Raw genomic sequence first — 22,909 nt, 5'->3', positions numbered from 1 at the left:
GGACCAAAGCCAGCGCCAGAAATAAATTTTTCAGGAAGGAAAAGGAAAGGCTGTTGGAATCGAGAGCCTCCAAAGCATGAGCAGCAATGAAATATTGGAAGAAACCTGCTTCCAGATGCCCAAGCCTTCAGTAAACTCCTGTCCCGCTGCCGCCTTGGCCACAGTCCTCTTTCTACTCACATGGAAACCAGCCAAGAAAAACTGTCCCCAAACGATGCCCTTTGATGTTTTAATATTCTGACTCTCCAATACATATCCTCACAGGAGCAGTCACCAGGGATTCCGAAAAGAAGACCAAGTTTGTTTACATTTTCTCAGCTGCTCTGTGACTCTGCCATGACCCCAGCTGGAAGATTTTTCCAGACATGGGACAGAAAGTCCCAAAGGAGGGAGAAGGCATTGTTTCTGAGAATGTTCTGAGAATGGCCGCAGGACTGGCCTGGCAGAGCACCCAAGGAGCTTCGAGACTGTTCTGTCTTGCACTTCTATTTCTGTCTCGTTGTCTTGCTGTGTTCCCCTGACATTGGGGGGGGGGGGCTTGCCTTGTGTCATTTAGATGCTTTGTGTCCAGAAAAGGTGGTAGTCCAGAAAACATGGCAGGTGCCACACCTGTGTCTGCTGGATTGACCTGAGCCAGACAAGGGCAAGGAGCTAGGTGGAGGGGGGAGGAGGGGACGTGGGCCTGGAGCTGGGGCCAGCTGGCTGCTGCCGGCCTGCCAGCTGGGTCCGCTCAGGCCTTGCCAAGCTCCTCGGGAACAAGGAGGAAGAAGGCAGATGCCCGGTTCGGAGGCAGGTGCCAGGCAGTAGGGACTTAGGCACAGGGCGGAAGCCTGCAGTCTGTCTGCAGCTGCGGCCCCAGAGAGGTGGTAACTTGCAGGTAGCAGGTGGGTCCTGGCATCCCAGGGGACCTCCAGGCTGCAGGAAAGAAAGGGTTCAGAGTCTGGCTGAAAGCATGGGGCTCCCAGGGCCAGACTGGGAGAAGGAGGCTGGCAAGTTGGCTGGGTTGGAAGGGACAAGTGGGTGTCAGACTTGGCCTGGGAGCCAGGCTGGGTGGGACCTCAGGTCTGCTGAGGTCACGGCAGGGGAGCTAAGCTGAAAGGTGTCATGGCGAAGACGAGGCTGTGGCTGTCTCTGGAGGAAGAGAGGGCAGAAGGGCCTCAGGCCTGGCCAGATCCCTGCATCTGGGAGGAGGCTGCTTCAGGCACCTCTGGGCCTGGGGGAGGCCTGCTTGCCAGGCAAAGTGTGGGACCCGCTGTCTGCACAGCAATCCACGGGGCCCACTTGTAAGGATGTCAGCGGCCCACAGGACAGGAATGTATTAACGAGGGCCATCACCACCGCCATCATCTCACATGACTCCAGCCTCCATGGGGGAACGGTGTCCCTTCTATGCCCAGAAGCCTTAAGTGGATCCCCCAGAATCACAAGCTGGTAAGTAGCAAAGCCAAGACTCTTCCAAACCCCCAGTGCTGGGCTGTGTCCGAAATCTAACAAGAGGCTAATTTCATCGGCACATGGAAAGCGGGAGCTGACAATGACGATGTGCGTGTGTGTGTTGTCGGGGGTGGGGGGGGCCGGGGAGGTGTTCAATAGCTATTTGTTAATGGACTGAGTGAAAGGCCAGGAAGATGGTGGCAGATTGGGGGTGGGGGACAGAACCACAGGGTAGAACTATCCTGGGGGCTCCGGGAGGAGAGGACAAGGCCCAGGGAGGACGGGCAGGCTCAGGGGGCATCCCCCCAGAAGAGGCTGCCTGCCAAGGATCCCTGCTGAATAGAATCCCCCTCCAGAGAAGGACACTGCAGTCCCTGGCTCGGGTTCCTGGATGCATCTGTAGGCATTTTACGTGAGCAGGTGCAGGTAGGAAGGGTAACTCTTGGAAGATTTTGCATTATTATTTCGGTGCCAGTGAGAACCAGTTGACTTTGCGTGAACCTGTGTGGCCTCCTTGTTTCTCCTGCTCAAGTTTCAGCGACAGAGACAAGATGGGAACGCTGGAGGCCAGGAGAGAAGTGCCAGGGGTCCGTCCTGCGACACTTCCCTAACCTTGCCGTGCACTGGCCTGTCTGCGGTGAATGAAGGAAGCTACCCCCCGGCACAGAAACGCATGGAGAACGTGGCATGGGAACGCGGTCCTGCTCTTCCCAGGTGCTCTGCGTTTCACCAGGAGGCCGGGGCGAGCTAGATGTGAGAAGGGAAGCAGCCTGCAGCAAGGCCCAGGTGATGTCTGCACGGCCTGACATCCAACCTACAGGAAATTCCCTAGGACGAGCAGGAAGAAACCCAGGTGGGCATGGGGAGCAGAACGCCTGGACCAGAGCGGTCCCTGCAGCCCGTGGGGAGGGGGAGGGGAGGCCTGCCCTGTTTCCAGATGAGAGCTCCCTGGCAGCCCTCCTGAGCAGCCTCCGCCCCACCAGCTCCCCCAGGCTCCTATAAAGGAAACAAATTAAAGGAGGAAAGGGAGGGGAAAGGAGGGAGGCTCCCTCTGGATTTTTTTTAATTGTCTTGCTGTGATTGCCTATTTAAGCCCACCTGGCAGAAAGAGGAATTAAAAACACTTCACCCTCCTTAGGGGGCCCTGAGAGAAAGGGAGGTGAAAGCTGAGTGAGCAGCGGGGAGGGGGCATTGGGGAAGGGGTGGGTGATGGTGCATGGACTTCCCAGGGAAGGAAAGGAAGACTTCCCCGGAAAACGATTAGGAGAGAAGCTGGGGTCAGGTGAGGGCTGTGAATGGGGACAGGGTCCCTGGACAGCCGGCCGGCCTTCTGGGAGGTTGAAACTATGCTTGCTCAACTAATGCTCAGACGAGGAGATAACATTTAACTCTGTGAGGGCACGCAGGCGACTGTCCTTATCTGTGATACGGGTGTAATAATAGCATCTTCTGTCACAAAGCTGTTGTGAAGCACAGTCAAGACACACAGGAAGAGCTCAGAACAGTTCACTCAGAGGGTTGTCACCATGACGACGTCTGTCCATCCCCTGCAAGGCCACGCCTGTGCACTCGTAACCCCTGTGTGTCACTGACTGATGAAAAAGATCCAAAGATTCATTTATTCCACCAAAAGAGAAATAAAGGGTAACAGTGAGACCTGTGGCCTCCTGCGCAGAGAGATGAGTGCCAGGCCCATGAGCAGACAACAGACACACACAGCTGCCAACCGAGCAAGCTTGGGGGGGCGTGGCACTATAAGCCCCTCACAGCTGGAGTTCTCATGCTCTGCTGGGCTGACCACTTCCAGACACACCCTAACCTGCTATTCCTCAGCAGGAACTGATTTTCTCATAGAGAACAGGGACTTGAGGAAATGAGATGCAGGCCAAGACACTTGGGGTATCATGGGGGGTGGGGGGCGGTCTCTGTGTGCCCAGCGATGGGGGGGAGTGTCTGAGGGAGGGAGGGAACAGTCACAGGACAGCAGGAGGGACCTGGGGCGGAAGGTCCCAGGACAAGTCTCCCCAGTTAACTCAACCCCAGGAGGCAGGAAGTCTAGAAGGAATCTTGGAGAAAAGTGGATTCTGGAACGAGGAATATCTGAAAACTCCTGAGTGGACCCTCAGTATCAAGAGGCCCCTTTCCCCAAAGCAGGGTTCTGTGCAGAGGTGGGGGCAATGGTCAGGACGACGGAGCCTGTACCCGAGTCATAAGAACCGCCACTTAGGAGTGCTTTAAATACATCTCTCCTTTCACCTTTCTACAAGAAACTTTTTTTTTTCCATCCCTATTTTACAGGGTAAGGAGCTGAGGCACAGGAGGGTATCTTGCTCAAGAGGTCTGGTTCTTAACCCCTGTGCTCCCTGCCCTCTCTCCTGGGGCCTGTGATGCCCTGATCCGTCACCCTCCCAGGGCCTGAGATGGTACAACAGAGGGGCTCCAGGGAGGCCAGTCCTCCTTCTCGGGATTCAGCCCGACAGCCATGCAGAAATGGGGGATTCTGAAATAAGACTGGTATGTTCCATGGGAGGCACCCACGGGATCCAAACGTGCTCTCAGCTACTCTGTGGGGGCAGAAGTTCCACAACTGAGCCTCTACTTCAGCACATGTTTAAGAAGGATCAAGGCTTTCACGAAACGGTCCTAATCTCTCCCAGAACTGAGGCTGCTGCCAACTCCCCCTCCAAGGTCAACTTTGCAAACAAGCCCCAGAATTAACCAGCCCATAGCTTTCTTTTCAGGAACTACTGACATAACAAGAAAAACTATTTCACCCTCTTTTCTCCGGCCACACCACGCGGCCTGTGGGATCTCAGTTCCCCAACCAGGGATCGAACCCGCACCCCCTGGAACAGAAGCGCGGAGTCTTAACCACTGGACCGCCAGTGAAGTCCCTCACCCTCTTTTCTATTCTCAAAGTATAAATGGTTCCTCGTCATTTCTAAGAGGCTAACTTCAAGAATTAGTAGGTAAATAGTAACATTAACCAGGGAGATGATCCAGGAAGGCCTAAAGAGAAAGGCTTCGTAAGACCTGTGGCCGCCTCCTGTCAGTCTTGTCACTTGTCACCTCCCAAAGGCTAGAAGAGGCCACGCAGCTCATACAAGGGCCTGGCTCTCAGGAAATGGCTCGAGGCTAGATTTCCTGGAGAAGGAAGACGAAAGGGAATCACGGGAAAATGAAGAGAAACTTAGCTCCCTGTAGACTGAGGGCCTCAGTAAACCTTGTTCGTCTGTCTGAGTATCACACAGGAAAGACCAGGCAGAGGGCCGGCCTGGGCTCACACATCAGCCTGGGCAACAGATGGACTCTCTGAGCCTCAGTTTACTCAGCTGTGAAATGGGCAATGATGGAAGAGCTCACCCACATCATAGGAAAAATGAAGAGACAGTCATAGGAAAGCTTGCTGGCCCAGCGCCCGGTCCACAGGAAGTATTAATAAACGTTGGCTATTATCATCCTTGTTGTGTTGTGTCACTATTTGAAATCCCCAACCTAAAGGGCGCGCTCCAACGGCCGTTACAACGTGATTCAGCGGAGTCGCTTACTGGTGGCCTCTCCTTGGCAGTGTTCTTTCCACGGTGCTCATCTGTCAACTATACAACTCCCTGAAATCTGGCTGTTTACAGCTGGGTGAGCTGAATCACCAGCTTCCTGCACTATTTGTCCTCAGCTGGCTTTCTTGATTTCCTTCTTTAGGCAGATATTCAAAGCAAGAGGTCCAAAAGTGGGGGCTGCTTTCTGCACTGGTGCCCAGCAAAGTTCACATTTCCTGTGTTCACACGGGGTAAGTCAGGGGCTGTGCAAGGGCGTGCGGGAGAAGTGACCTCCCGTTCTAGAACCTACTTCACACGTGACAATCTGGAGCAAGTACGAGTCAACGTCATGTGGTCCTACCCCCTGCCCCGCCCCCCTTTCTCCTCCACACCCCTGAAAGTCACAGCCAGCTTCAGGCAAGAAACAGTCAGGAGGCCCAGAAAACGGCCTGACAGTTTCTCCTGTTTGATGCACTGCTCCCTCTACACTCTAGTTCCCTTCGTTTTCCTAAAATGCCAAGGGGATTACTGACAAGCTAGCAGCCTCTCTCTCAGCGGGTCAGAGTCCCAGCACTGACATACTTACTTCCCGAGAGTGGCTCTCCATGCCCTTCCAGTGGGTCCCCATCCGGTCCATCCAGAGTCTCGCTCACCCCGCATGGAGGGGATTTTGTGCCATCCCTGGCTCCCGAGGGCGAGCCGGGTTGCTGGGCGGTGGGCACCTCCCCTCTCGGGCCCTGGCCGGGCTCTGGGCTTCTGTCCATCCCCACCGGAGCGTCGGCAGCCCCCAGGTTCTCCGTAGCCACACACCTGCCAGGCTCCTCTGTCGCATCCCGGGCATCCGCTGGGGGGCTGCCACCTGCCGAGTGCCCAGGGCAGTGGTACTGAGGTATGACCCCGACGAATTTCAGGCCCCGACTCGCAGCCTCCTGGATCTGTGAGGTAAACAGAACGAAGGGAAACAAGTGAATGGGATGTTCTAGCAAAGGGGGAACGAAATACCTCAGGGAGGCCTTGGAGGACGTTTCTGTTTGAACGTGAAGTCTCTCGAGCTGGCAAAGGCTCCGTGTCCTCAAGGCAGCACCCACACCCCAACCCTGGCCCAACTGGGGACAGAGAGTGTGGGGCTTATTTTTTTTTAAACTATGGAAAAATAATGCATTTGGCTATGAAGGGCTGCGACAGCCTCTCTTGGAAACACTGTGTTAGTCCCGATTAGCAATTGTTTTCTCAGAAGCTGGAAGAAGGTTCTAAAAGGATGAGCTGGAACAAAGAGTGGCTGAAAGAGGAAGTTCATTTTGGTAAGAGTTTATTTTCTTGTTATTTTTTTTTTCTGATGAATCACCTACTTCCTGCTCATCAGGCTACTATATAATACGTCTATATAACGATATACTAACTACCAGATGACATTTTATGACCCAAAGAGCTTCCTCTCTGAAACAATTGTTTTGGCAGAGAAGGGCAGAGGTGGGGAGAATCACCACCACGCAAAAGCTGACGCACGCAGCCCCGCAAGAGGGGACATATAAGGACATCAGTCCACACCCAGCCCACGGGCATCACTTTGGGCTGACCCATGACTCTCCATCCACCATCCAGTCCAGGTAACAGGTGGCACCTTCTCACCTCCTGAGCCTCAAGATGGGGGACGGATGGCCACACTGAGCTCTGTACCCCGTGAACGCTCCCCTCCCTAAAAAATACCCCAGGCAATTGAATGTAATATTCGTAAGTGAAAAACAAACTGAAATAGCCAAATAAAACCAAGCAAGAGCTGGCCAAAACTAGAAGACGGGCTTTAGGGGACTTTCTGGGCAAGAATGCTCAAGTCACTTTACAAATAACTCAGGAGGTGGAGACCTCAGAGCTCTGTGAGTCTTAGTCACCAACCCCCAAGTGGATGACCTCAGAAAATCTTGAGGCTTCTGCGGTGATCATCTCCTGTCATTTGAGAATTAGTAAGAAATACCAGCACAGAGCTACTCTCTAAAGGAGAAGCAAGCCTTGGCAGCCCTCCCCGGATGACCCACCCTAACTTAAAGCAGGAGGTCATTTTAGTTCAACACTGGCCATTTTAGAAAATGGCCTGGAGCAGCTACACGAATGTACAGCCCAGTCTTTCTATAAGGCCTAGCCTGTGCTAGATGTAATGATAACAACAGTATTAATTGCCATCTATCACGGACCTACTATGTGTCAAGCCCTATACTATGCGTTTTATATAAATTGTTTTGCTTAACCCTTGAATGACCCTGCATGGTATCATGATCCTCATTTCAGATGAGGACACTAAGGCCCAGAGACATTAAAGTCATAAAGTAAGCTGTGGGTAGCCAGGTTCAAAGCCAGGTCTGGCTTGGGCCCAAGTTCATTCTCTTAAGTACAAGGTCAAGTGGATACATGTCAAAGCATCAAGTTCTTGGATATGTATGTGCCCACACAAATGCCCATGGTTGGCTCAATTCATGCTTCAAAACTTAAAAAAAAAACCTTAAAGTCATCCTTTCCATCCTGAAAAGTCATTTTTTCCCCATTAATCTGTGATATCTATCTACTCTTAGAAATTGTTTTGGAAAGCTTCTAAAACAACACACAGGTCACAAAAGTTTTAAAAGAAAAGACTGAGGAGATAATTATACCAAAGAGCCTTAGGTTGAGGGAAGGTAATGTGTACAAAGCATAGCTCTGAGCTTCCTGGCAGCACGAGCAAAAAGAGAAATGCAATGGATTTCACAGTCCCAAACGAAATAAGGAAAGACTCCTGCTCAAGAAGAGAGAAGCATAACGTGCTAGTAATTTGTCTGACATACAGGAGATGATCAATAAGTATCTGTTGAATGAATGAATGAATGAATACATTACATAATGAGTGGATATGTGTCTCCTCTCCCAGAATGAGCTCCTAGAAGGTAGGGATGGAGACCAATTGATTTTTCAGCCCTAGACTCCAACAAACATTTATTAAGTCCCTATACTGGCTCAAACCAACATCACACTGAGGTTCTGGGGGATACAAAATAGAAGTCCTGACTTTCAAAAGATTCAGCCAATTATTGTAAACAGACTTTAAAAATATTATACTAACATGGCACAATAATGCTTATATTATAATGTTATATTAAAAAATCAAGATTCTACACTTTTTAGACACAGTATTACGACAGCTGTATAATATTTGTGTGTAATTTTTCAAAATTTATCTAATAAGCATGCATATTACCTTTATAATTGAAAAAAGTAAATATTCCAGAAATTTCTCATAGAGGGTGCTAAGCGCAATAATGGATATAAAGGTATAGAAAGGTATAGATTATTTCTGCCTGAAGGGGACACTGAGACGTTTCTCACAGAAGGTCAGGGCTGTAATAAACGAAATGGAGTAAGACTGCAATACAACTGGAAGAGGTGAGGGGTGTGGCAGAGCTGGAATGTGCATGCCTCACTGACAACATTCAAATTCAATTTTTTCCCAAAATATCGTGCTAAACCAATCCTATTTGGGGACCCAATCTGCGGGAGGCTTTGAAGGATGAATAGGAGTTCACCAGATGGGTGAAAAAAAGGGACAGGGCAGTGCAGGTAAAGAGATGGACGGATCATCACGGGCAAAGACTTGATGGTGTGCAACAGCCTGAGTATTGAAGACATTTCTAGAAACATTTCTGGAACATGACATGAGAAGCCAGGAGTGCGCAGAAATAAGGCTGGGCTGGAAATCACAAGGGCCACACCATCGATGTCACAGAATACCAAGGCAACAAAGGCTCTGACTTCACCCCACAGCAACAGGTCCCTAACTTTCGCACCATAGTAACTCTTGAGAAAGAGGAGGTGAGGGGTGAGGGTCTGAGGGCAAAGCACAAGATTTCTTTGAATGCTAATCTTTTATCTTAAACATTAATGAAAACGTGGTATACTGCACCTAGTACCGCACAGTATCAAAACTTTTAAAAAGATGCTCAAGTTAAATGGTAAAGATGCTCCCCTCTCCCCATTGCAAAACTTCCAGGGAAAGTGTGTCTCAAGAATATGAAACACCTTCATGCACAAATCTTTGTCTGCAGCTCTATTTACTTCCTTGGGGTGGATTCCTGGAAGTGCAATTAATGGGTCAAGGGATATCAGCTTTTCAAAGGCTTGGTACAGGATGCCAAATTGTTTACCAGGATTTTTTTTTTTTTTTTTGGCTGTGTTGGGTCTTCATTGCAGTACGCAGGCTTCTCATTGCGGTGGCTTCTCTTGTTGTGGAGTAAGGGCTCTAGGCGCGCGGGCTCAGGAGTTGTGGCACAAGGACTTCGTTGCTCCACAGAATGTGGGACCTTCCCAGACCAGGGATCGAACCCATGTCCCCTGCACTGGCAGGCGGATTCTTAACCACGGCTCCACCAGGGAAGTCCCCACAGGATTTTTTTTTTTTTGCGATACGCGGACCTCTCACTGTTGTGGCCTCTCCCACTGCAGAGCACAGGCTCCGGACATGCAGACTCAGCGGCCATGGCTCACGGGCCCAGCCGCTCCGCGGCATGTGGGATCTTCGCAGACTGGGGCACGAACCCGTGTCCCCTGCACCGGCAGGCGGACTCTCAACCACTGCGCCATCAGGGAAGCCCCCATATTGTTTACCAGAAAGGGTGAGTAGTCTTTTTTAACTAGAAGACCCCCATTTAGATTTTATAAAGATCAATATTTGGCTAGACCCTAGGGGCCCTGACGCCTTTGGTTTTCTACCTTATCCTAGAACGGGGGCTTTGTTTTCTTTTTCGTAATGTCACTTGACTGTGTTTGTCAAACTGAATCCTGTTTGTTTCTCATTTACTCATGTATTCATTTGTTCATTCCTAACCTGCATTAAGCAGGTCTCGCGCACATCAGAAAGGTGGGCACTAGATGGTGTTCATCGGGGTTCATCCCTGGCCACCAGCTCTCTTCACCCCAAACTCCCCATGGGAACCTCCTCTACTCACCTGGACTTAACCACTAGTCATATGTTAATAATTCCCAAATTTGGACTCTCCAGTCCTGACTTTCCTCTGGGGCTCAGACCTACATGACCAATGATCACAGCTGATGGGTCTACTGTGGACCTTGTCCCTCACACTGGAGTAAAGGCATCTTCTTCAGTTCTTCCCTTTCTGTAACCCTGTGTAACTGCTCACCACATCCTGCCAGGTTTATCCCACGAAGTTCCTGGAATCCCTCCCCCGTTCTCCAGACATCTCAGATCCCTTTACTTTCAGGGGCTCATCAGCAGCTGGACACCACCATGACTTCAAGCTACACCAGGTCTTCAAGATTGTGGAATCGAATCCATACAGAAGATCAAATCCTGAATGTCCAAGCCACTTTGGGTAAGGAATTCCCCACAGACTGTCACACGCATGCCCAAAGAGTTTCTCTAACATCTGTGATTAGATCATGGCAAAGCCCAGATCTGACTCTGAGTGTCTTAATGCAAACTGGTGCGCTTTCAGGACAGCGCTCTTCCACATTACACAATCCAACCTGTGCCAAGATGCCCAATCGGATACGAGTTTAAACTGAAATACACCCTGATCCACCTTTTCTCATGTTTGCTGCATTTAAAAACCATCCCACCCCCAACACTTAAAGGAGTAACAATTGCTGGTTTAGGCATCAAAAATTAACATTTTCAACTGACCCAAGACTTCATTCAACTGATCTATGATGAGTAAGAACAAATTCAATGGTAACTATATTTTCCCAACCTAAAACCAGAGATCATGATGTGAAAAAGATTTATTTTTTCTTTTTTAAAACTTTATTTCTATAAAGGCTCAATGCATTGGCAAATGATGTCATCTTTGGTTATATATTTCAAGAATCATTTTGATTAAAGATAACACCATGACATTGGGATAGTCCCTGATACTCTAGGACGTCCTGTCTGTTACTCTACTTTCAAAATGAATACTATGCTGCTGCGTCTGAGTGCAAATATATACTTTGTCTGGTCCTATACACATATTTGTTTAGAGTACATTTATCAACAAGGAAAACCAGTTAGGGAGAAATGGGACATGGGTTGAGTCTGGGAAAAATGAAAGACATAGGTGACACAGGAAAAGGAGCAGAAAAGACTCCTGCTGACAGGTGAGTAAGAGCTGGAGTACCCACAGGACATATGAGATGGCTCAGGTGAAGGGTCAGAGGGAGTCCAGGACAATTCGGTCTGAATCTAATGAAGAAGGTGTCATGGTTCATTTTATGTGTCAACCTGGATAAACTATGGTGACCAGTTGTCAACACTGGCCTAGAAATTGCTGTAAAGGTATTTTTAGATGTGATTAACATCTACAGTTCATTGACTTTAAGTAAAGCAAATTACCCTCTATAATGTGGGTGGGCCTCACCCAATCAGTTGAAGGCCTTAAGAGCAAAGAGTGAGATCTTCCAAAGAAGAAGGAATTCTGCCTCCAGACAATCTGCCTGAGTTTTCAACCTTCAGACTCAAGGCTGCAACATCACTCTCACCCGAACCTCTAGCCTGCCAAATGGCCCTGCAGATTTGGGACTGGCCAGATCTCACAATAACATGAGCCAATTCCTTAAAGTAAATCAATCTCAATTCCAGTCTCATGATATAGACAGACAGATAGACAGATAGATAACCCTAAGAGTTGTTTCTCTGGAGAAATGTCATACAGGAGAAAAGCAGGTTAAGGGAGTAAGGGGAAGAAGACCGCACAGGGCAGGCTGCTAGAGGTCTCCAAATTCCAACCGGAGTGGGTGTGAAAGGAAGGCATGGCTAAGAGCTCCCAAAAGACAGGGAGATAAATGTGCTCCAAACAGGAACAAAGAAGGACTCAATCTGGTGTTGATTAAAGGGCCCAGGGAGAGGCTGAAGTGTACAAGAAGGTGGAGAGCAGTCACCATTGCCCAGGTGAAAGAAATCTCCCCACCATATTTTGAGGTGAAAGACTTAAATCTCTAACTGTTAGATTTAATTTCTATAAGTTATAAGCAGTTTCTAACTTTAGGATGAACTTACTGGAATCTCTATAACTAATGAGCTAATTAGTGCCAGGAATCAGAAACTTACTGACCTCTTAAAAATATGGAGCTATACTATCCAACATGGTAGCCACTAGCCAAGTGTGACTATTTAAACTTAAATTAATTCAAAAAAAATTAAAAATTCAATTCCTCAGTCACACCAGCCACATTTCAAGTATTCGATAGCCTCTGTGGCTGGTGACTATAGTATTGGATGCAAATACAGAACATTTGGTGCAAATATAGAACATTTCTATCGTCACAGAAAGTTCTACTGGATAGACAGTGCTGTTGTGGGGCATAATAAACCATATGAAATACGGAGCAATGGAAACAGAGCTTTCAGTAATGAATGCAGATGCATATAATATAGGGTGAAGACCAAGACACACACACAAACATCCCAAATGGACCCTAGACCAGAGCAATGCCCACTGTGACCCTCCTCATAACTCATGGGCCACCATTTCGTGACAGCTGACATTTTAAAGTCTTTGGGGATCCATGACATACATAGGGAACCCACAAACAGAGGCATGTACCGTATGTCAAGAACAGGTGCAAAAATGCTGTTCTGGGTTGCACGGTTACACATGAGTCTTTACGGTGAATATTTTATCACACACACACAACCCTTCTCATCTTCTGTCGCCTAAACTCTTGTACCAGCTTTCTGAAAACGGAGGTTCAAAAATAACATGGGTTTTAGCTCAAGTCTGAAGCTGCCTTTAGTTCTGACGTGTTAACACTTTGCCTCAGGAATCGAAACTTTGACCAAGTGCTGCTGTGTGTTTAGCTCCGTTATGAGGCCACAAGGAAAGATCATGTAGACCTCTGGTGTTGTGGTTTTCTCTTTCAGTGACTGAGAGGTCTCAGAACGAGCCCTAGACAAGGAGTCTGAGACCTAAAGCTTTGGACTCAACACTGCCATTCGCTAGCTATGTTACTGGTCAACTCAGTTGATTTATCTGAGCTTCAGTTTCCTAATCTATAAAATGGGGATAATAATACCCATTTATTCATTCACTAACTACTTACTCAATATTTACTATGTGCTGGGCACTAGGTGCTGGGGAGGCAAACAGGCACTATCCCTGACCTCTTGAGTTTAATATGTGTTGATCTAACTCAAGGGGCAACTCAGAGACTCTGAAGAGTCCATGTGACCTCTCCTTCTCAACCTGCCTATGCTCAGTTTGAGGGACCACTGCTTGCCCCCTTAAGTCTCTGGCAAGGCTGAGGTTGAAGGAAGAGGTACTATTTTATTCTCCTCTGCTATTAGGAGTGATTTGGTGGGAAGCTTGGGAAATGATGGAAGAACTTGGAAAACTGTAAACTCCCTTAAAAGCAAAAGGAAGAGATGGGGTCCAACACTGGGGTAGGAGCAGAGAACAAATCCATCCTTTGGTGGTTCAGGGAAGGTATTCCTGACAAAAGGAGTTTCAGTGGCCTTCCTTACCTGTGTTAACTGATTCGGTTCTTTCACTTAGATTGTGCCTATAATTTCACTGTTCACTGAAAATGTAGTTCATGGGAAATCAGTAGAACTAAGAGGGGGTGTGCTGTTAAGCTCCCTCAAAGATCTTCAACTGGTTTTTAAAGCCCCGTGAAAACCAACCCATCAGAAGATCCCAACCTAATGTCAAAAGTCTCAATCAGGGCTTCCCTGGTGGCGCAGTGGTTGAGAGTCCACCTGCCGATGCAGGGGACACGGGTTCGTGACCCAGTCCAGTAGGGTCCCACATGCCACGGAGCGGCTGGGCCCGTGGGCCATGGCAACTGAGCCTGCGCATCCGGAGCCTGTGCTCCGCAACGGGAGAGGCCACAACAGTGAGAGGCCCGTGTACCGCAAAAAAAAAAAAAAAAAAAAAAAAGTCTAAATCAGAGATGCAAAAGAGAGGTGAACAAGGAGAGACCTATCTGTGGAGAGCAATCCAATGGTGTCTCAAAGAGCAAGCGCCAGCAGGGTAGGGCCAGAGCAGGATCTTAGGAAGACCTGGGACCAGCATCTCCAGCACTGTCAGTAAACTCGCTCCAGGTTTTGTCCCTGCTTTTATTTGTTACCATCATTCTTCTTTCTCTTCCACGACCAATTTTCTCCATGTGGCAGAAACTATGGCCATTGCCAACTTCTGAGTTTTTCTGCTCATAGCTTAGCCACTGGAGATAGAATGTCAAAACTTCCTGGCTACACACAAGTAAAAGATCTCAGGGAAGGGCTCTGATTGGCTCAGCTTAGGTCAGGTGTCCACTTCTGGGCCAATCAGCTCTGGCCATTGTTAGGGTAGCTCCTCTGGAATTCACATAGCTGGATTGTGGGAACAAAGCAGCTTTCAGAAGAAAAGGAATTTCAGGGCAGAAAAAAATACATATTTAATATCTGTCATGTAGATACATCATCTGATGGGAAATAAAATTTGAAATTTGTGGCATCATCCAGGCAGGAAAACTGAGGGACCTTCAAGTCACACAGGACCTCAGAAGGATCTACATCTCCCACCAAGGCTACAGGATGCCCCCAGGCTTCCGCTAAGGCCAGTGCACACCCACAAAGAAAATGGAGAAATCAACCTCAAAAGCTTATGTCAGCAAAGCATTTAAAGAGACTTTCATCAGAGTCGCATGGGAAAGTCGAAGGATGTGCAACAGACTTCACGGTTTGTCAGTCTTGTGGCTGCTGAAATCCATGGCTGGTAAAATAACCTGACCCACAGGTAGAATATGTGCATACGGAATGGTTTGGGGGAAAGAATCCAAGAAGGAACAAGGCTAGCAAAGGCAAAGAGGTAAGAAAGTGTCCTAAGTTATGTAGAGAAGGACAAATGTCCTGCACCAAAAATCCATAATCACAGTAGCTTCCGTCTACCGAGAGCTTACCGTGTGCCAAAAGCTGTTCTAAGGGCTTTACGTGGATTAACTCATTTCATCCTTTTGTAACAATAAGAGTAGATTTTCTTTTTTATCCCCATGTTACAGATCAGAAAACTGAGACACAGAGAGGTTGCACAGCTTGCCCAAGGGCACACAGCTAGCAAACGGCAGGTAGGATTCAAACCTAGTCAGCCTGGCTTCAGAGTCCATATTCCCACCTGTTACACAGCGTGTATTTACTATGGTATGTCCTACACTCTAAGCTATACTGTGAACTACCAGGGCTTGATCTTGCAGAGTGCTGAATCTTTAGAGTCTGGACTTCTTTTCTGGAGGCAACGAGATGCCATCACGGTTTCTGGCAGCAGTGACATAATCAGCCCTTTCCCAAGCAAAATTAATCTTTCCACAGGATGTGGTATGGATTGGGGAGGAGGGTAAAAGGAGGGAGGCAAAGAGAGTGGTTGGGGGCCTGGGAGTCACCGCAGGGCTCGTGGGAGAGGCCACAAGAGCTTACACTTGCCATGGGGAAGGATGGGCGAGGTAGACGGGAGACCCAAAGTAGACACGGCAGTCCAGGACTAAAAGGTGATACACCACGAGTCTCCAGTGTGTTGAACCGTTGGTAAACTGTCGTGCAAACTTTAAACAGTTTGACTCTTTTGAAAGCAAAAGGTGAAGCTATTAACAATTAGTCTGTGATGACAGGCATGAGCTAGTCCAAGCTAACCCAGACACAGGGTCACTTTGTGACACGTGACCAGCAGTGAGGACCCAGAAAGTTGCTTTAAAAAAGTACCAAACACAGAGGTGACAGCTCTCCTCACCCCTCCCTGTCCAGCACGGGACTCGCTTCCTCCGCCAGCCATCCCTCCTGCCCTTACATCCTTGGCTTTCTCTGGCTAGCCCCTCCCACAAAGGTCAAGTCCCTCCAGTCCACTCACGGTCACAAAAAGAACAGCTTAGGGTCTTCCATCTAGACCGGCAGTGGACTCGGCTGTTCTGCAGTCCTTCTGCCCCCTCTGCCAGCTCTCCTGTCCTGTCTTTCCCCGTGGGACCTACCCCACGCCTCCTTCACTTCCTCCACCTTTGCTATTTTACACTCCAAGTCCGTTCCCATCCAAGGCCTCAGCATCTGCAGCTTCCTCTGTTCGGGATGCTGTTTCCCTCCCCTCCCCACGACTGGTTTCTCCTTGTCACCAGGGTACCCTCTTCCCATATGGCCTTCACTGACATCCCAACCTAAAAAATGGTCACCCGGTCACTCTTCAGCACATCTCTTTGTTTAACTTTCATCATATCACTTATTTCCACATTTTTTAACTATTGTCTGTCTTTCCCAGTTGAATGAGAGCTCCGTGAGGGCAGGAGTGTTGTCTGTTTTGTCCCCCGCTTTGTCCCCAGCATCTGAAACAGTTCCCAGTCCCTGGTAAGTACTCAGTAAATGTTTATGCAAGGAATGAATAGTCAGGAGATCAAATTTGCAGAATCTGAGGTTACTTCTAAAAGGAAACTTTTATGAGTCTACAGTTTCAGGAAATATCCATCTGGGGCCAATAATGTTTTACAAATACACTCATTTGAGATTGTGAAAATGTGCACATTGTTCGCTACTTGTATCATTTTTAACAGTGAAGAAAACTGAGGCTGCAGGTACCTGGCAGTCCTTGGGTTTCCAGTTCATCTGGTAACAAACCAGGTCAATCTTCCCCTCAGGAGAAGGAAAATACGCAGAGGCGAACAATTCATTAATATCAGTACTTGTCATCACGGTAAAAAAATGCCTCATAACTGGGCATTCCACTGGGCCTTCTTTCAAAAGGCACTGCCTAAGACAGTGCATTTTCAGAAAAGAAAAGAAAAGAAAAGAAAGAAAAGGAAAGGAAAGGAAAGGGGAGGGGAGGGCAGGGGAGGGGAGGGAAGGGAAGGGAAGGAAAAGAAAAAAGAAAAGAAAGAAAAGAAAAGGAAAGGAAAGGGGAGGGGAGGGCGGGGGAGGGGAGGGGAGGGAAGGGAAGGAAAAGAAAAAAGAAAAGAGAAAAAAACCCAGCTAGAATCTAGAATCCTGGAACTGCTGATGCTGACAGCCCCAATTTTATCCTTTGGTAATAGCAGTGACCCTGGAATTATAAGCTTGGGGGCAAAGAACCTCAAGGGCTTATTAAGACTCCTGGGAATGTTCTGGAAAACGTGTTTGAGTCTTTATGGAACTCAAATCTCAGCACCACAGTTAAGTGACTGAGGCAAAAGAACCTGAGTTTAAAGAAGTTTAACCAGGAGCAGATGTTTCCCTTCACACCACATTGCTGCTTTAACATCCAGAATTCATGACTTTTTTTTCCCCACCACTGCCTGATTTACATAGGCCTCCAGAACATTAATGAAAGGCACTTTAACAAAATGTTGAGCTGGCGCTGTTGGACCAATGCTGTCCTAGTTTTAACCCTTAATTTAAAAAAAAAAAAAAACCCTTTTCTGTCCCCATGACTCCAGACCAGCAAAAATATAATACAGTCCTAATGGCATTTGAAACCCTCAGAGTAAACAGAGCAGTGAAACTAAGTACTTGGGGATGGTTTCCATTACAGTGTGCTAAAGAAATGAATGTTTTATTGTTCTTTTTGTAAATACCCTGGAGAACTCTGGGATGGTTTTTCTAGAAGATGAAAATGATCTGAGAGTTTCAGATCTCGTGAAGATATGTGATCTCTTTGCGTAACAAATAGGGTGGTTGTTTATGCGGGAAGAGGACTTTCCATTTCCAACTGTTGAGAATTACACTTAAAGATGATTTCCAATGCCCAATAACACTTTTATTCAATACTCAACTCCTTATTTCCACTTCTTGCCTTCATTTTTATTTTTTCTGTATTCCATATGAGCCCCAAATGGTCTCAAAGTTCTCTCTTTGTAAATGAACATAGCATGTCTGAATTCATGTCTGTGGCAGGTTGTATTTTCCAAAGATATCTCTCATCCCACATGACAGGCTGGAACCCCGTCACTCCCCCGACAAGAGGTGCAATCTATATATGTCTCCTTGGACCAGTATAGCCCTTGACCAATGAATAAAGTGAAAAGGAGACTATGCAACTTTTGAGGCCTGGTCATAAAATTTCCACGAACTTCCACCTTGTTTTGGGGGAAGAACACAGCCATATGTTTTGAGGAAGCCCAAGCAGTCTGTGGAGAGGCCTCTAGCCAGCAACTACTTGCCAGCGTTGTGGGTGCACCATGTTGAAAGTGAATTCCCCAGCCACTGACCAGAGGATACCATGTGGAGCAAAGATTAGCTGCCTTGCCAAGTCCTGCCCAAGTGGCACATTTGTGAGCAAAATCAATGAATGGTGTCACTGTAAACCACTATGTTTTGGGGTGGTTTGTTACACAGCAATAGACATTCTCTTAAAATACAGTAATCCTCAGTAATTCATACCTATGGGAAGATACCAAACTGCAGTACTTTCTTAAAGTAAAATCCACAATCTTTATAAAGGATGCTGTTATAAAGGTCCACACTTCCAAGGAGTGGGCCTCTAGGGACCTGCTTTAATAAAGAGGTAAGAGTAGTTTGTAATTAGCCTCTCAGTTTGTGATGATGCATCTGAACTGGTGGCATAGGCGGGCCCCCGGAGGTAAGCACGGCCCCCGCAGCGTGCCTTACGTTATTAACTGGCTGAGCAAAACTGTAGGCACATGGAGGCTCGGTTCTTGTTTATCACATGTTACAAATGCACAGCACATGAATTAGTGACGATGTCTCACTACTTAGGAATGCCACAGGACGATGCCCACACTCCCAAGCACCATCAGACTCAGAAAAAGTCACCGAGAAACCCTGTGCTTGGGGCTTCGGAAAAAAATCCATGTGTGTTCTTAAGGTGTCATAAAGAGAATATTCCCTGGCCCTCTGGGGAGTGTCTCAGAGGTCAGAGTGGCAACAGCATCTCTCATTCAAAATGGGAAGTCCTTGAAATAAAGTTTCCACCCCAACTGAAAGACGAAGAGTTCCATCAAAAGCTAAATTTGGGGCTTCCCTGGTGGCGCAGTGGTTGAGAGTCCGCCTGCCAATGCAGGGGACACGGGTTTGTGCCCCGGTCCGGGAAGATCCCATATGCCGTGGAGCGGCTGGGTCTGTGAGCCATGGCCGCTGAGCCTGCGCGTCCGGAGCCTGTGCTCCACAACGGGAGAGGCCACAACAGTGAGAGGCTCGCGTACCGCAAAAAAAAAAAAAAAAAAAAAAAAGCTAAATTTATTTCTACCAAGAATATATTTAAACACTTTCTTTTAAAGTTTTTCCGTCTCTTCAGGTACACTACGCTCGTAACATCCTTATCACGCCACCAATAGCATCCCTATCACTGCCAACGATAACGTCCCTACTTAAAGGAAGGGTGGTTATGTGTGTACCATGGAACATTATTCAACCACGAAAAAGAAGACGATCCTGCCATCTGCAACAACATGGATGGACCTGGAAGGCATTGTGCTAAGTGAAATAAGTCAGACAAAGAAAGGCAAATACTGGAGGCTATCACTCGTATGTAGAATCTAAAAACGTCAAACTCAAAGAAATGTAGAGTAGAATGGTGGTTACCAGGAGCTAGGTGGGTAGGGGAAATGGGGACATGTTGGTCAAAGGGTACGAACTTCCAGTTATAACATGAATACATTCTGAGGATGTAATGGACACCATGATGACTGTAGTTAACAATACTGTATGTGTTGTATAATTGAAATTTGCTAAGGGAGCAGATGTTAATATTTTCAGCACACATGGGAAATGGTAACTTTGGATTCACGTGGTAGTCATTTAACAATATCTCAAATCATCACGTTGTACACCTTAAACTTACACAATGTTATTTGTCAATTATATCTCAATAAAGCTGGAAAAAAGCAAGCTCTCTACTACGCCACCAATAACATCTCTGCTATCCAAAACAGTAACATCCCTACTAGCCACCCTCCACAGCGACCTTTTCAGTACCTAGGAATGCTGCTATAAGGCTAACAGAATGGACACGTAGACTGGGAAGTAATTAATTAGATGGGAAACCTTGGTTTAGCCTATTTTCTCTTATTGCTTAGGCTAGATTTATAATAGTTATTAGAATATGTGGGCCATTTGTCCAAACATACTTCTACAGATTACAGCACCACTCACAAAATGGTCATCTATCTTATTTTTCAGTCTTTTAAACACTTAAGAAGTCATAAGTGAATCATTTAGATTTTCCTTACAACGGATTTTTTTTTCCATGGGAGTGTTAAAAGGCAATATTTACTTTTAGCTTTAAAAAAAGAGAATAGGGGGCCTCCCTGGTGGCGCAGTGGTTGAGAGTCCGCCTGCCGATGCAGGGGATACGGGTTCGTGCCCCGGTCCGGGAGGATCCCATATGCCGCGGAGCGGCTGGGCCCGTGAGCCATGGCCGCTGAGCCTGCGCGTCCGGAGCCTGTGCTCCGCCACGGGAGAGGCCACAACAGTGAGAGGCCCGCGTACCGCAAAAAAAAAAAATAATAAAATAAAAAAATAAAAAAAATAAAATAAATAAATAAATAAATAAAGAGAATAATAGCTCTTGTACTGAACTCCAATCACAGTTATTAGTTAAGGGGGAAGACAAAAATCATTGTCAGTCAACAAACATTGATTTACTAGATGAAGAGCACAGGGAATACTAAGATGTGCCCAGCAAGATTCACAAAATGAGGGCATGTGGCACTGAAATTCAGCACGCCACCATTAAAAACCAGAATTAATAAATTTTTTTTGATAATGAGGGAGAAATAATTTAAAAGTCAGGTTGACCACACAATCACAGAATATTCAAGATGACTGATGTGCAAAAACTCATTTGACACACAAGAGAACCAAGAATTTGAGAAAATGACGTGTCCCTCCTAAATGCCAGCCCATGATTCGTTAAGCAGTAGGTTTCCTTTAGTGGAATCAGGAGACAATTCTGGAACTGGGCTCTTAAAGTTCCAGATTTCTCCTGGAAGCGGCAACTTGGTTTCAGGACTTGAGTACTTGGTAAGCAGCCCCTCCTTACCCACTCCCCAAGCCATCCTCAACACTGCTGACTGGTCCTAATGGGATCCGGCTCTTTGAACGGGAATTCTCCCAAAAGCAGAAGAGGGGAAAACCTTACGTGGGTTGTAACCCTGTCACACCGGCTCTCAAAACCCTCCGAAAAGATTCCACGTAATCTCCAGCAATAAAATTGAGACCTTCCAGTTTGGGGGAAAGAGCCACCCGCCAGGATAAACTCCATCTCTCAGACGAGACACTCCACCCTCCACATGCCAAGAGGTCAGGCCAAATTCCCACACTCGTTATCTGGGCTGGATCCCAGACAAATCGGCAGACAAGAGGTCTCACTGAGCAGGGATGCTCAGCACCTCCAAACAACCCAGATGGGAAAGTTCAATCGGGCTGTAAACCCGTCAGCTACCACGTGTTCACTGACAGCACATAATTAGCACTCACAACATGTTCCCCTCCCATAAAAGATATATATTTTTTGCATGCCATACATGCCACTTTGGAAACTTCCCTGGTGAGAACAGCAAATTCCATATTTGTAAACACGTCTGGTGGGAAGAATGAAGGGGACCTGGGTGACATTCTAATCCTCCCAAGTCACTTCCAGGGACGGCTGACTCAACAAGTTTCGACCACCCCCAAGCACAGACAAAAGCGACCGCAAGTGACAGGAAGGAGAAAACACGTGAGTGTCCATCACCTTGGTGTCCCCTGCCTCACCTCCAAAAGCCTCTGTCCCTATACAGTTCTGACACCTTTCAAGCCTCGGGAATCCATGGTGTCTCGCTCGGGAATCCACAGTGTCATTCCATAAATATTCATTGCGCATCTACTATATCAGCGGTCCCCAACCTTTCTGGCACCAGGGGCCGGTTTCGTGGTGGGGGTGGGGGCGAGGGGAGGGATGGCTCAGGCGGTAATGCGAGCGATGAGGAGCGGCAGATGAGGCTTCACTCACTCGCCCAGGCGCTCACCTCCTGCTGTGCGGCCCATTTCCTAACCGGCCGCTGCCCCGGGGGTTGGGGACCCCTGTACTATATGAGCCCCACTCTTCCTGGCACGGAAGAAAAGAGATGGGAAATAATAAACATAATAATTAAGTAAAAATAGTCAAGTATCTTCAGAGGCAAAAGAGGTACAGATACAAGAGAGATAGAGTGAAGGGAATCACTAGGGTGGGGAGGGCAGGGGCTAAGGTGCTCTTTTTTTTTTTTTGATGGCACCTCTGGCTTTCGGGATCTTAGTTCCCTGACCAGGGATCAAACCCGCACTCTGGCAGTGAAAGCACTGAGTCCTAACCACTGGACCACCGGGGAATTCTCTAAAGTGCTCTTTAAACAGATACACACTGCTGTATATAAAATAGATAACCAACAAGGACCTACTGAATAGCACAGGGAACTATACTCAATATTTTATAATAACCTATATGGGAGAAGAATCTGAAAAAGAATATATATATATCTACATATATATGTAACTGAATCACTTTGTTGTACACCTGAAATTAGCACAATACTGTAAATCAACTATACTTCAATAACAAATATATAAAATGATGGGCAGGGTTCTGAGAAAGCGAACTCAAGCGAAGATTTGAAGGAAGGGAGGGAGTAGCCACGCAGGTATCTCAGAGGGAAGAAGGTTCATAAAAGTGATGTCCCCTGCCGAGAGTTAGACCGAATTCAGTAACCACAACTTGGTGGCCTGATTCACAGTGAGCTGAAAGGAGAAATACACAGTCCATACATAATCCCACGCTGCATCTCCAGGATGTAACCTGGATATCCCCTGGGTTTTACCCCCCCAAATGTTATTTCTCAGGAAAGAGGGAATTACACACATTTACAGACTTTTACAAAGTTTCTCACAAGACAACGACTCTCTGTCACTTTATTTTGAACAACAAATACTGACTGGGGAAAGCACACTAGTCAAAGCTGATTTTGGATGTTTACTGAAGTCATCTGATGGATTTGATTTTTTAAAAGGAGGTAAATACATT

At 47.2% G+C, this 22,909-nt stretch overlaps 1 protein-coding gene across 2 annotated transcripts in view; it reads right to left on the bottom strand.

Annotated features, from left to right (window-relative positions):
* The window catches only part of RFTN1 (raftlin, lipid raft linker 1), a 199,975-nt gene that overhangs the window by 58,787 nt on the left and 118,279 nt on the right, over positions 1-22,909 (bottom strand). For both annotated transcript variants that reach the window (XM_082625135.1, XM_082625136.1), the window contains one exon: positions 5,557-5,905. In XM_082625135.1, the coding sequence (XP_082481261.1) occupies positions 5,557-5,905 (349 nt within the window). The remainder of the gene's footprint in view (positions 1-5,556; positions 5,906-22,909) is intronic.

This window comes from Mesoplodon mirus (assembly GCF_964341445.2).
Source record: "Mesoplodon mirus genome assembly, chromosome: 6".
Taxonomy (NCBI): domain Eukaryota; kingdom Metazoa; phylum Chordata; class Mammalia; order Artiodactyla; family Ziphiidae; genus Mesoplodon; species Mesoplodon mirus.
The sequence above is the reverse complement of the archived record's forward strand: the minus strand, read 5'-3'. Positions and strand labels throughout refer to the sequence as shown.